Raw genomic sequence first — 13,784 nt, forward strand, 5'->3', positions numbered from 1 at the left:
TACTGAACCAATTTTAAAACGAGTTGTACCTATGAATCATACGCACACATACACATGGGGAAATAGGGCCCAGGTTGAAAAATACCGAAGTTATCCTTTAAAGTGTGGCTTGGAATGTCTCAAGCCAGTACACCAATGATGACATGATTTGTTTGATGTCCTCCATCATTAGCCAGATAACATTAACTGATATGAATATTTACCACCTTAAAAAGCCTTTGTGTTGCGTTCATTTGTTGTTCTATAAATAATAGAGGTGGTTGGAAAAGATTGATGATATCATGATATTTTTGTGTGACAATATCATATCGTCACACAGTGCCAACTATTGATTTTTTTATTATATGAATCATTAATATTACAAATACAAATTAAACTTTAGGTAGCCTACCATAACAATAAAATCAATAGCTTTTTTAGTCCACTACATACATTTTGCTGGAAATTAAATGATTGAAAACTTTATCTTATGAGATAATACAGATGTTGACAAAGTTTTCCTTCAGGGACATAATTTACAGCTGGTGCAGCTGGTTTCTGGTGTAATATCAAGGTAATGTGCCCCCAGTCAGTCACATTTTCCACTGAACAGTATGGGTTAGCTCTGTGTCATGCCGTGCTAAATTAAACAATCAGTGTTTGCCTGTACTGATGTTGATTGGCTGTTGTATCAGACTGCCTTTGTTTTAGGTGAGTGAACCTAAAACACTGGCAACTGAGTGCAGAAATAATGTTGAAAATCTTTTTTTTTTAATTGTAATATCCCTTCTTGTTTCTTCTCGTTTACCTCCACCTTGTCTTCCTCCATATCAGAAATCCCAATGTGAACCATGATGGGCTGGTAGAGAGCAAGAGGCGTTGGCCTCTGTTCACCGTCAGCGAGCAGAAACATGTCGGACTCAACACTGAACCACTGAAGGTCCACAAAGGTCTGAGGAACCAGATGTGTGCTTTCTGGAACCGCTTCCTGCCACGCCTCCTCAACATCACTGGTAAACACTACATCTAAACACTGCTTCTGCTACACACGACATCTGTTCTAATGTTTCATATTAAAGAGGACCTATTATGCTCATTTTCACATTCATACTTGTTTTTTGGGTTACTACTAGAACATGTTTACATGCCTTATTGCTAAAAAAAACAAAAAAAAAAACATGCTATCTGTGCTGAAACACCTGCATTCACCCTCAATCTGAGAAGCTCCTGTCTCTTAAAGCCCCCCACCCATGAAAGCCCAGATTGGTCAGCATTTCCAGGTGTTCAGTATCTCAGTGTCTCCTTCCTGGGGAATGACTGTAACAGAGAATAGCAGCTGCATTTTAGACTGTGAAAAATCACCAGTAAAAGTCTCTAAACACAACTAGGCAGTAAATCAGAAAGAATTTAACAACAGAAACCAAGATTACGTTTCCTCGACGCATATAGCTACATGCAACAGTGTGCTTGCAGCCGATGAATGACTATGTATTCTAGCACTTTCTCCCATTAAAAATCACCAGTAAAAGCTTCTCGACACAACCGGACCTGTTCCTGTAGAATTATGATCCAGAATTGGAGAGTAATTAACAACAACAGCAACCAAGACTACATGTCTTCCTGACATTGCATCTACATGTAGTTGTATACTTGCAGCCAGGAAATGACTGTAACGCAAAGTAGCTGCAATTTTGTACCGTGAAAAATAACCAATAAAAACTTCACACCAGACATGTTCCAGAAAGAAAATGATCCGTAATCAGGGAGAAATTAATAACAATGGCAACCAAGCTGACATTATTCCCTGACGTTAGCATGTAGCTACATGCAAAAGTGTGCTCACAGCCAGTGAATGATTTTGAATAGCAGCACTTTCTCCTGTTAAAAATCACCAATAAAAGCTTCTAGACGCCACCAGACCTGTTCTTGCAGAAGAATGACCTGAAAACAACAACAGCAACCAAGATTATGTTTCCCTGACGTTAGCATGTAGCTACATGTAGCAGTGTAGGCTACTGCATGTGAACAATTGGAGCAGATAACCATATAAAGAAATCCACCATGATCTGACGTCAGCTAGGCTATATTGCAAAAGTAGTAAAAATGTTGGAAACAGACTAATCAGAACGGTCTGAAGCTGTAGGCTTTTATTCACAGGGATCACTTTTACATATGTTTTCCTCATTATATGAAACTATGATTATTTTTAATACCAACATCTGAAATTGTAACACCATATGGCAGGAAAGAAAGGAAAAGGATAATAGGTCCCCTTTAAATGCCTTTTTCTAACTTTGAGAACACACTTATCAAAGTGCTGACTAAACTGTTGAGGGACTCCTTTCCAGTACACCAGGCCTTATTCATCAAACATTTTTAACTATCTTGCCTTCATCAGGATTGTGTCTAAAGTCATTGCATTCCAGTTTCCTATTATACTGTACACTCTGTATCCACCCTTTTTCATTATCAATCACAAAAGTTTGCTATCCTCTGTACTCTCATGCGCTCATATCTCGTCTCTCGCCCCTGGTGTCTGCCCTCAGAGCAGCCTTTATTACATAAGACCCACCCTCTTTAGGTTAGCAACCAAACAAAACACAAATAACAACCTGTGACCGTGACATAAGCAGCAGGACAGCATTAGTGTAAAGCCCAACAACAGCTTCAGTAAAGCGTAAAAGCTCAGCTGCTAACCACTCTTTCCACTGTGTCTCTGTGTCCCTTCTTTCAGACAACATAGACGAGGCAGAGCGTCAGTGGAAGGTGGAGTTCCACCGCTGGTCCTCCTACATGATGCACTGGAAGAGCCAGTTTGACCATTACAGCAAGCAGGAGCGCTGCACTGACCTCTAAGAGCCTCAGCAGAGAGATGAGAGAATGACAGGGAGGGGGGAGGCAGAGAGAACAAGCTGTGGCCATTTTCCTCCATAGCCCCCTCAGTGAAGTCTAACTTCATTCAAACTTTTGTTTTTTGTTTTACTCCACACACAAACACAGGCACTGTTGATCTTCATTTGTATTATTTATACTATTTATTAATGTGTTATTTTTCTGAATTTCTGTGTCCCTGTGGAAATTAATGGCTATGGAGGGAAGTTGTCATCAATATGGAGGAATTTTAGAAATGTCAAAGATGTGTCATTACCTCTGGCGTGTGTGTGTGTGTGTGTGTGTGTGTGTTTGAGAGAGAGAGAGAGAGCGTGTGTGGTTTGAAAGCCCCCAGTTACACTCAAATCGACAGGCCCATGACACTGCACCACTGCTGGTTTACTGTTGACTCACTTGTCTTTGTGTTGATGTCATAAACTCATCTTTTGTTTTCTGAGGATTCCTTCTTTACATATCAGGGTTTTGTGTTTTTGGACTCAACAACACTGTTTCTTTTTGTCGAGGCCTTTCAGTCTTGTTCTTGTTCATTACTATGACCACTATTCTCATAACCTGTCGTATTCAGCTTCACTTTGTCTTGTCTGTTACTCATGTGGTAAAGCCATAAGCTGGGTTAAATCACTGTGTTTCTGTGTGAAAAGGCGCCATGGAAACATTAGACTACATTTCTCTCTGTACTGAGAAAACCACTTTATGCTAGTTTGATGTGACATGTCGGTTTGTAAGTTAGATCTTTTATTTGTACTTTGGATGGTGTGTGACATTCAGTCCAACTGATTGGTGCCTAATTTACATTTCAGAAGATCACTCTAAATCTGCTTGATGGTTGAACAAAAACAGAAACAAGTCATGTTAATGTTAATGGCCTGTTTCAACTGTCTTATTTGCATATCAGCGTAGTGAGACAGAAATAGGGTGCAGGAAGTGAGCAGAGAAACTAAAAATGTCTGCTGATAATGCAAAAAACAATCAAAATGTGATTCAGTATCCCTGCAAATGCATCACAGATGCAAAGGCAATCTGCAGGTAATCTGCTTAACAGCTGCCACTTGGACACGAGATAACTGCGGGATAACAGAAAATGTTACAACAGGAGTACAACTGCATTGTGTCATAAAGTCAGTGGTGTCAACAATAAAAACAATACTATATTAAGCAGAACTTACAGGAATACTTCATCCAGAAAATGATCATTTGTAAATCAGTCGCTCACACTGAATTCATGAAGAAAACGTTTTTCTCAGATGCCTCCACAGTGAACAAAGAATCCAAAAACAGAAGAAAAAAAATCTGTATGAAATGGAGCAAATGGGGGCCGCGTTTAACAACAGCAAATTTTTATCAAAACTTTAGTTTACAAACACTCACAGAACTTGTGCAGTATAATCGAAGTCTCATTTATCCAGTCGTATGCTCAGTACTTCCACTTAAAAAGTCTTATGCACAGATGAGGAATGCTCCAGGTTAACTCAAATGCACACCCTTGCCGAGGCAGGCTACTTGTTGTAAACAGATTTTTTAAATATAGTCCTGCTGTTGTTTAACTCGGAACCCCCTCACTTCCATTATGACTTCCAAATTATGATTTTGTGGGTAAAGTATTTTAATGTTTAATTTCTCAATAAATCGATTAATTATTTGGTCTACAAAACAAAATTTAGTATGTTGCAGTACAAAGTAGTTTTGTCTGATTACCTGTCCCAAACCCCAAATATTCAATGTACTTAAAGAAAAGCAGCAAATTTTCATGCGAGAATCTTGAACCATCAAGTTTTGGCATTTTTGCCTAGAAAGTGACTTAAATGATTAATCTATGAAGAAAATAGTCCACTAATGGATTCATCGTTGCAGCTCTACTCTTAAATCTATTAACATTAACCACTATAAGCTAGTGGTCATGCTAGACCAAGTGAGACTATAGTAGCAAAATGGCTGAGTGTGTTGAATTGAGCAAGGGTGTGCTTCACTGCTTATCGATTCAACTTCTCATTTGCAAGTAGAAGATGATGTCATTTCTTTTTTCAAGTTAGTCTCATTTTAAAGCCACTAAATATGGCATTTTAAAAATGTCTTACCTTGGCGTAATTTGCTGGTAGCCTTCAGAATAATACAATGGCAGTACCCAACAGTGTCCTACAGTACTCAACAGTACCCTACTGTAGCCTATGGTATGCTAAGGTACCCAGAAGTACCATACAGTGTCCTACAGTACCCTACTGTACCCTATCAATTCAATTAATCAATTTTATTTATGAAGCCCAATATCACAAATCACAATTTGCCTCAGAGGGCTTTACAGCATACGACATCCCTCTGTCCTTTGGACCCTCACAGCGGATAAGGAAAAACTCCCCAAAAAAACCCTTAAGTTACCCTACAGTGTTCTACAGTACCCTATTGTACCCTACAGTACCCTGCAGTGTCCTGTACCCCAAGGTACCCTACTGTACCCTGAGATACCCAACAGTAGCCTACTGTACCCCAAGGTACCCTACTGTATCCTAAGGTACCCAACAGTACTCTACAATGTCCTACAGTACCTTACTGTACCCCACAGTACCCTAAGGTTCCCAACAGTACCCTTCAGTGTCGTGCAGTACCTCTCAATGCTGTACAGTATCCTGTACCAAAACCCTAAATTATATCCATTTCAGTATGCTCATTATAATGTAATATCTACCTGTAATACTATTTCCTTTGTGAAATGATGGTTTTTAGTATATTTGTTCGACATTTTGACAAATCCTTACATAACAGTGAGAGTGAATCAGTTGCTTGAGGAAGGGAAGATGGTCGTCTAACTAAAGGGATATCTTGGATTTTAGCAACCTTCTCTTCAGACTCATTTGTCCTTCAGAAAGCTAAAGTTAACCCTTTAAATATATATTCAGTATAATGTGTATGTCTGTACATGTTTGTGTGTTTGTGTGGAAGCGAGAGCAGGGCCGAAGCTATGAGGTTACTGAGCTCATGTGATCAGTATGGGGGGGGGGGAGTTGAATTTATGCCCTTAGTCCTTTTAGAATCTTGGCTATAGCCCTGTTCAGGAGCCAGTACGATACTGAACAACTGCACTGAAATATGTGAGTATGTGTGTGTATGTGTTGTGGTAGATGTGTGTGTCATCCTGTCATGTACAGCTGTGATGTATTTCATTAACATATCTCCCTCTCTGTTCATTACAGTCCTCACTGCTTTATTGCTCTGTCCTGTCATTTATCTTTTATTTCTGTCCATCTCCCTTCCTTTTTATTCCACCTCACATCTCTGCTGTCAGTGTTTCTTTCCTTCATTCAATTTTTCCACCAACTGCCCACCACTCTCCTTTCCTCTCCTTCCCCATCCTCCGTCCCCCCTCCATCCCCTCTGTCCTCCTGCATCTGTTCCTCTCCCTCCATCACCGCCCTGTTGCCCTGCTTTCCGCCTCTCAGTCTTCCTCCTGTTTCATCTTCCTCTCTAATCAACCTCCACCCACCCTCCTGTCTTTCTTGCCCTCTTCCTTTCATCCTTCACTCCCTCCTCTGCCTTCCTCCTCTCACTCTTGTGTAAGACCTCTACTTTTCTGTCCTTCCTTTACACCCCCTCTCGCATCTCTTTCTCCTTCTACCTCATCTAACTTTGGTCCTCTTTATCATCCCTCCATCCTTCCTAATCCATCTCTCAGTCGTATCACTCTTCCCCTTCCTCCCCACTCAGCCCTCTTGATCTTCGCCCCTCCCCTTTCCCCTTCTCTCTCTCCCCATCCTCCTGCTTTCTCGTTAGTCTAATGGAGGCAGAGTAATTCACTCAGCGGCAGGATAATGTGACAGAGCGCTTGCTCAGCCTCTGGCCTGCCAGCCAACAGGACACAATGGATAGATGGAAAATGGAGGTGGAAATGCACAGGGATGAGGCAAGGAGAAAAGGGACAGAGAGAGGGGAGATGGACGAGGCAGAAGGGGAGGTGGAGATGTGACGGGAAGATGAAAAGACAGAGAAATAACATCGTTACGTAACTCTTGTCCTTAGAAAGAACGGCGTCTGTGAGTTTCAGCTTTCACGTGTGGCACTGATGATGAATTATTCAAATGTAATTAAAAGTTGAAAGCTGCATATTCAAATTGACACAAAGTCCCTCTCAGATTTGGGTTTCAGGGCAGAAACATGTTTTTATTTATTTATTTATTTAGTTAATTATTTGTATTGCCCCAACATCAAAGTATAGCTGCACATTGGCTCATCATTTTATTATAAGTGAGCGATGTTGGAAGATAACAGTAGTGGAATAAATAGTGTGGTTTACTGAACACAACAAACCAACATGCAATACCCAAACAATGAGCATACGGTTAAATCTTTTACACATAAAGACTGGATTTGTATTTATAGAAAAATATGTATTTATTTATGTTGTAACACTCTAGAGTGAAAGCTCCTATTTAGCAGCATTAAAGTCTGTAAATTGAAAAGAAAGAAAAATAGGCTTGCTGATTTTGATTACTTACGTACGGAGGATGATTAGGGTCAAATGTGAAAAATGTAATTGATGTATTTCAATTGATTTCTAAGTTTAAAGTCAGAATTCTGACTTTAAAGAGAATTCAAAACGATGCAGATGTAATTGTGAAAAATTCTGACTTCAAACTAAAATAAAATTTTCAAATTGGTGTTTCTGAAGCAAAGGCATAACCCGGCCTGATTAGGTCACCCTGACATTCTGACCCACAATGTAACCAATCCAACTCCTCTTCCCTAAACCTAACCAACCCAACCAACAAAGGCAACAAGTACCAGTCAATCAGAGGTAGAGAAGGGCGGGTCAGGCCTTCGCTATACTCAGAAACACCAATTTGTGTGGGGGAGGGACTGGAAGTTGTTTTCTTAAACATGAAATTGATATGGGTTGATCAGAAGTTGTTATTTATTAGAAAACATTAACACAACAGCCTCAGAATTGAGCTTCATCATTTTGATCACAAAATTAAGAGAATTATTTATGAGCACAGATATTGGCACACTGACTTGGATGATACTGGTACTTGTGAAAAGACCATTATCAGTACGATACTTGATAAATTTACAGCATCATTTGCTGAATGGGACTTTTGACTTTGGCTGTCTTCTCACTCCACCTGAGTGTGTAGCTATGCATCATTTATCTGTGTGTCTGCCACCCTTAATATCACTGTGTGTGTGTGTGTGTGCGTGTGCGTGTGCATGTGCGTGTGTGTGTGTAATGTACTCACTGTATGTGTCTTTGTCAACCTCTTTGCCATTTTTATTTGAACACTGGGAGGGATGTGAATCAGCACTCTGACTGGCTGATGGCCATCCCAGCTAAGTGTCTCTGTTGGCATGTAAAGCTCCTATTTATGGATCGGAGTAGAGTAGTCTAGCTTTAAAAATAACTAAATATGAATAAAGGATTGTACCTGATGTCTAAAGTACCAGTGAAGAATGCATGTGGGACTGGCTGTGTGAGTGACAGCTCCTCCAGCTCCTCTCATCCAATGGGAGACCCCCGCTTAAGCCCTCCTTCCCCTGCCCTCCTATCAGATCCTTGTGCATGTCCTGAAGTCGACCCCCGTCCTCAGTATATCCTTCCAAACTTGGACTGTTATTTTCTGTAAAATTTGTACTTTTGAACAAAACTATTATCAAAGTAACTAATATATCTCTAATGTTAGGTACGTTTAATGTTAGCAATAACGTAAATACATCAGTAAAGGAATATATTTGATATTTAAATGCAGTGAAAATATAATGTGATAAAAACAACAATGATGATGGATAGAGGTTGTGTTTTAAAAGCAATATTATTCTGAGTATAAACTAAAATGAGTGCCATAAATCTTTTTTCTTGAATTCTTTTTTTTTTCTGTTTGTTTGACTTTGTTTCAGTCCTCTGCCTCATTGTTGTTTGTTCCAGTCACTAGTACTGTAAGTGTTGAAGGCTTCTGTAGCTTCCCAGTATGTCTCTGTGTATCATGAATGCTGACTTGGTTAAGCTATAGCAACAGAAATAAAGACACCCTGCTGCTTCTGTCCTCCTGGAGCTTTTATTGAGTCTCAGCATGCACCATCAGCTGTTTGATCCAGGCCAGGGAACAAAAGCTTATGTGGTTTAGAGTCTGACTTCACGTCACAGTAACTTTCATCATTTTCTGTGGATGCTTGTTCCCACAACGAAGAGAGAGAGAAAAAAAGCAGATGTGAAGTTGATGAACAACAAAAATAAAAAATATTTGTGGTCAGTCAAAAAGATGAAATATTATGCCAACATTATGAAATACTAAGTGATACTTATTTGACCTGCCAGGAATATTTTTATTTTTGTCATAAATAGTGAAGACGTTTTGTAGACCCTGAGGGACAGGCATAGAAGGAAATGAGAAACTTGTGTTTCAAGAGGGACTGTCAGGTGAGTGAGTTCACTCACTAATAGTGAATCAATGTTGCCACCTAGTGTCCTTTTTATGTACATGCAAAAGTTTGGGCACCCCTGGTCATAGCTTCATTCACTGTAAATAGTTAAGTAAGTAGAAGATAACCTGATGTCCAAAAGGCATGAAGTTGAAGATGAAATGTGGTTTTCAACATTTCATGCAAGATCAGTGTGTTATTTTTGTTTAGTACAATTTTAGAATGGAAAAAATGGAAAGGAGCACCATGCAAAAGTTTGGGCACCCCAAGTCATTTGAGCTCTCAGACAACTTTTACCAAGGTCTCAGACCATAATTAGCTTGTTAGGGCTCTGGCTTGTTCACAGTCATCGTTAGGAAAGGCCAGATGATGGAAATTTCAAAGCTTTAAAAATACTCTGACTCCTGAAATCTTGTCCCAAGAACCATCAGCCATGGGCTCCTCTAAACAGCTGCCTAGCACTCTGAAAGACAAAATAACTAATGCCAACAAAGCAGGAGAAGAATATAGGAAAATAGCAAATTGTTTGCAGGTAGCTGTTTCCTCAGTTCGTAATGTAATTAAGAAATGGAAGTTAACAGGAACTGTGGAGGTCAAGTTGAGGTCTGGAAGACCAAGAAAACTTTCTGAGAGAGCTGCTGATAGGATTGTTAGAAAGGCAAATTAAACCCCTGTTTGGCTGCAAAAGACCTGCAGGAAGATTTATCAGACTCTGGAGTGATGGTGCACTGTTCTATTGTGCAGCCACAAATATGACCTGCATAGAAGAGTCATCAGAAGAAAACCTTACCCTTCTCACCACAAAATTCAGCATCAGAAGTTTGCAAAGGCGGTGGCACGGTGGTGTGGTGGTTAGCACTGTCGCCTCACAGCAAGAGGGTTGCCGGTTCGATCCCGGGTGTGGGAGCCCTTCTGTGCGGAGTTTGCATGTTCTCCCCGTGTCTGCGTGGGTTCTCTCCGGGCACTCCGGCTTCCTCCCACAGTCCAAAGACATGCAGATTGGGGACTAGGTTAATTGATAACTCTAAATTGTCCATAGGTGTGAATGTGAGCATGAATGGTTGTTTGTCTCTATGTGTCAGCCCTGCGATAGTCTGGCGACCTGTCCAGGGTGTACCCTGCCTCTCGCCCGATGTCAGCTGGGATAGGCTCCAGCCCCCCCGCGACCCTCAAGAGGATGAAGCGGTTAGAAGATGAATGAATGAATGAAAGGTTGCAAAGGAACAATCTGTACAAGCCTGATGCTTTGTGGACTGATGAAGCTATGAGCAAAGGTATGCTTGGAGAAAAAAGGGTGCAGGTGTGTGGAACATTTCACAGGTAGAGGGAAGAATGGGTTCAGTTAAATTCCAGTAAATTCTGGAAGCAAACATCACAGCATCTGTAAAAAAGCTGAAGGTGAAGAGAGGATGGCTTCTACAACAGGACAATGTTCCTAAACACACCTCGAAATCAACAATGGACTACCTCAAGAGGAGCAAGCTGAGGGTTTTGCCATGGCCCTCACAGTCCCCCGACCTAAACATCATTAAAAATCTGTGGATAGACCTCAAAATAGCAATGCATACAAGATGGCCCAAGAATCTCACAGAGCAAGGAGCCTTTTGCAGGAAGAATGGGTGAAAATCCCCCAAACAAGAACTGAAAGACTCTTAGCTGGATACAAAAAGCATTTAGACGCTGTGATACTTGCCAAGGAAGGCACTGCTACGCACTGCCCAGGCAGGTGCCCAAACTTTTGCTTCAGGCCTTTTTTTTTGTTGTTATTTTAAAACTGTAAAAGACTGAAATAAAAACATTTTAAGAAGTCTTGGTTAAGACTTGCTTAAAATATTGAAGAAATGTGTCATCTTTAACTTCATGTCCTTTGGAGATCTGGTCATCTTCTACTTACTTAACTATTTACAGTAAACAAAATTTTGACCAGGGGTGCCCAAACTTTTGCATACTACTGTAATTGATTGTATTATATACTGCACAAATCATTTTGCACTCTGTCATCCAGTACACTCACTGTCACTGTTGTAATACCAGTGCACACTCTTGGGCCTTCACATTCTGTTCTCATGGCAAGAAAATTTACATTTACAAAGTTTGTGGCATCTGACCGATTTCCAGTGACAACTTAAATTTCCGCAAAATTATCAGTGCCTCCCAGAGTAGTAGTAGAAGTATTCCTTTAAAGTGTGATCCCATTCCACACAAGGTAGGGCCAGGACCTTCCTTGAAGACAAGTCTAGGAGGCACTGATGATTTTGTTGAAATTTAAGTTGTTATTGAAAGTCGGTCAGATGCCACAAACTTTATACAATGTAAATTTTCTTCCCATGAGAACAGAATGTGAAGGCAGTGAGTGTAATGAATAGATTTTCCAACCGAATGTTGGACATACATAGCAGCAGGTGAAGTTTTCCTCACTCCCATGAAGGCCATTGCTGCTCGGACTGGAGTGTGGCTGCATCAGCTCTCCTCTTCATGTGTGGCAATGACCAGCTGTCTCAGGTAGATCCAGCGACGTTGGCCACATTCTGAAAACTTCCAGTTTCAGAAGTTCCCTATCCAGATGATGAATTGCTGGCTTCTTCAAAATGACTGACAAAGTGCCCCAACTAAGTCGCGTAGCATGTTCCTTATGTTAGCATGTAAGCTATATGAAACTAGCTAACGTTAGCTAGCTAACTGGACATTGTATGATGTCCAGTGGTCAAAAATAAAACAAATGCGCTATGTACATTAATGCTAGTTCTATTTCATTTAAATGTATTAAACAGTGGGAAACTAGAATGTAATATGAGTGTTATGTATGCTATACAGTGTTAGTATGTCATAAAAAAAGGTCATAATAAAGCCATAGTATAGTATGTCATTAAAAGAGTCATTAAAATGTCATGGTATAATATGTCATTTAAAAGGAAAAAAAGTCATAGTGTGTGAACCTTAATCATATAGCTCCTTAATAAGGCAGTCCGTCATTGAGACTTTACGAACCCCTGATCTACATTTTTGTTTCAAAATGCTCTAATATGGACAGTTTAGCTGTTAAGTGTCTAAATATTTTAACCCCAAGACCCCACAGGAGGACTGGGTTACAGAGGGTGTCAAAAATGTCCCCCATGTTAAATTGGTGATTACGGCCCTGGTGTGCAGTGTATGACACATCTCACCAGCGTGTAGGAACTTGTCAGAAAAGACACACCACAGTATTTTTCCGACATCTCCTCACTCTACTACTCTTGTGTTTTTCTTAAAGATACAAATTACAGTATTCAAGCCCTAATCCAGTTTCTTGTGGATTAGGGCTGTGTGTCATTATTCCAAACAGATCTGCCCACCAACCGCTCAGTCCTCACATTTGAGTCTGGACAGGACTGAAGAAACGAGTGAAACAAGACACCTCCACCTCCTCTGCTGACTGTGTCAAGCTCACACAGCTAAGATCCAATTCAACCGGAAACACACTGCGAGTCAAGTATATGAGACTGGCAGTAACGGAGCTGGCACCTTTTTTTAATGAAATAAAAGAGTGCTGATTTAAGTGCAATCTTGCATAGCTGACAGAGTCTGTACTTTATGTTTGTCTCATATTACATACACATCTTTTTTCTTTTTTTTTTTTTTAAAAACTTCTTGATCCACTGAGTCTAAAATAGTTTACCAGATGTAGCCTATTGTACATCATTAGAGGTCTGTTGGGCCTACTTTCATTTTTGTTAAATATATCATCAATTCCGTCTTAAGGAAAATATAACCAGTGTGTATCTGATCTCTGTGTGAGAAGTAATTCATAAGCTGTGTCTCCTCCTAGATGTTTTGGTCTTCATTATTTAATGATATACAGTAGCAGAAACATAGAAAATTTGTGATAAAAATCGTATAAATAATAAGCTTGAGAGAGTATCTTTTAAGATATTACATACAGTCTACCCCCATAAGCATTACTGTACCCCACACACAGTCCCTATTTGGAATAACAGAAGTTTATTAATTAAGAGAAAATCGTTTATTGTAAAGACTGGATGGAGAGGGGTATCTGGTCTATTATTCATTTATTTGATAATCATGGTAACATTTTAACATATAATAAGAAATATGTTCCAAGGATACAGCAATTCTACGCCCACCTGGACAAGCCGGGGAGCACTGTCAGGGTCACGTTCTTTGACTTCTCCAGTGCTTCTCTACTGGGTGACAAGCTGACGGCGATGCTGGTGAATCCCCCCCTTGTGTCCTGGATTGTGGATTGCCTCACTGGCCGACCACAGTACGTGCGCTTGCGGCACTGTGTGTCAGACACAGTGCGACCACAGTACGTGCGCTTGCGGCACTGTGTGTCAGACACAGTGGGCAGCAATACCGGGGCTCCACAAGGTACTGTCCTCTCTCCTTTCCTCTTCACCCTTTACACCACGGACTTCAGCTACCAGACAGAGTCTTGTCATATTCAGAAGTTTTCTGATGACTCTGCTATAGTTGGATGTATCAGCAAGGGTGAGGAGGCTGAATACAGGGCT

The 13,784-nt window shown here is 40.4% G+C and overlaps 1 protein-coding gene across 2 annotated transcripts in view; it reads left to right on the forward strand.

Moving 5' to 3' along the window:
* The window catches only part of ache (acetylcholinesterase), a 48,666-nt gene extending 39,769 nt beyond the window's left edge, over positions 1–8,897 (forward strand). For both annotated transcript variants that reach the window (XM_050066943.1, XM_050066942.1), the window contains exons 8-9: positions 814–992; positions 2,714–8,897. In XM_050066943.1, coding sequence (XP_049922900.1) covers positions 814–992; positions 2,714–2,835 — 301 coding nt within the window. In that variant the 3' untranslated portion in view covers positions 2,836–8,897. The remainder of the gene's footprint in view (positions 1–813; positions 993–2,713) is intronic.
* Positions 8,898–13,784: the final 4,887 nt, after the last annotated feature.

This window comes from Epinephelus moara, chromosome 17 (genome assembly GCF_006386435.1).
Source record: "Epinephelus moara isolate mb chromosome 17, YSFRI_EMoa_1.0, whole genome shotgun sequence".
Classification (NCBI taxonomy): Eukaryota; Metazoa; Chordata; class Actinopteri; order Perciformes; family Serranidae; genus Epinephelus; species Epinephelus moara.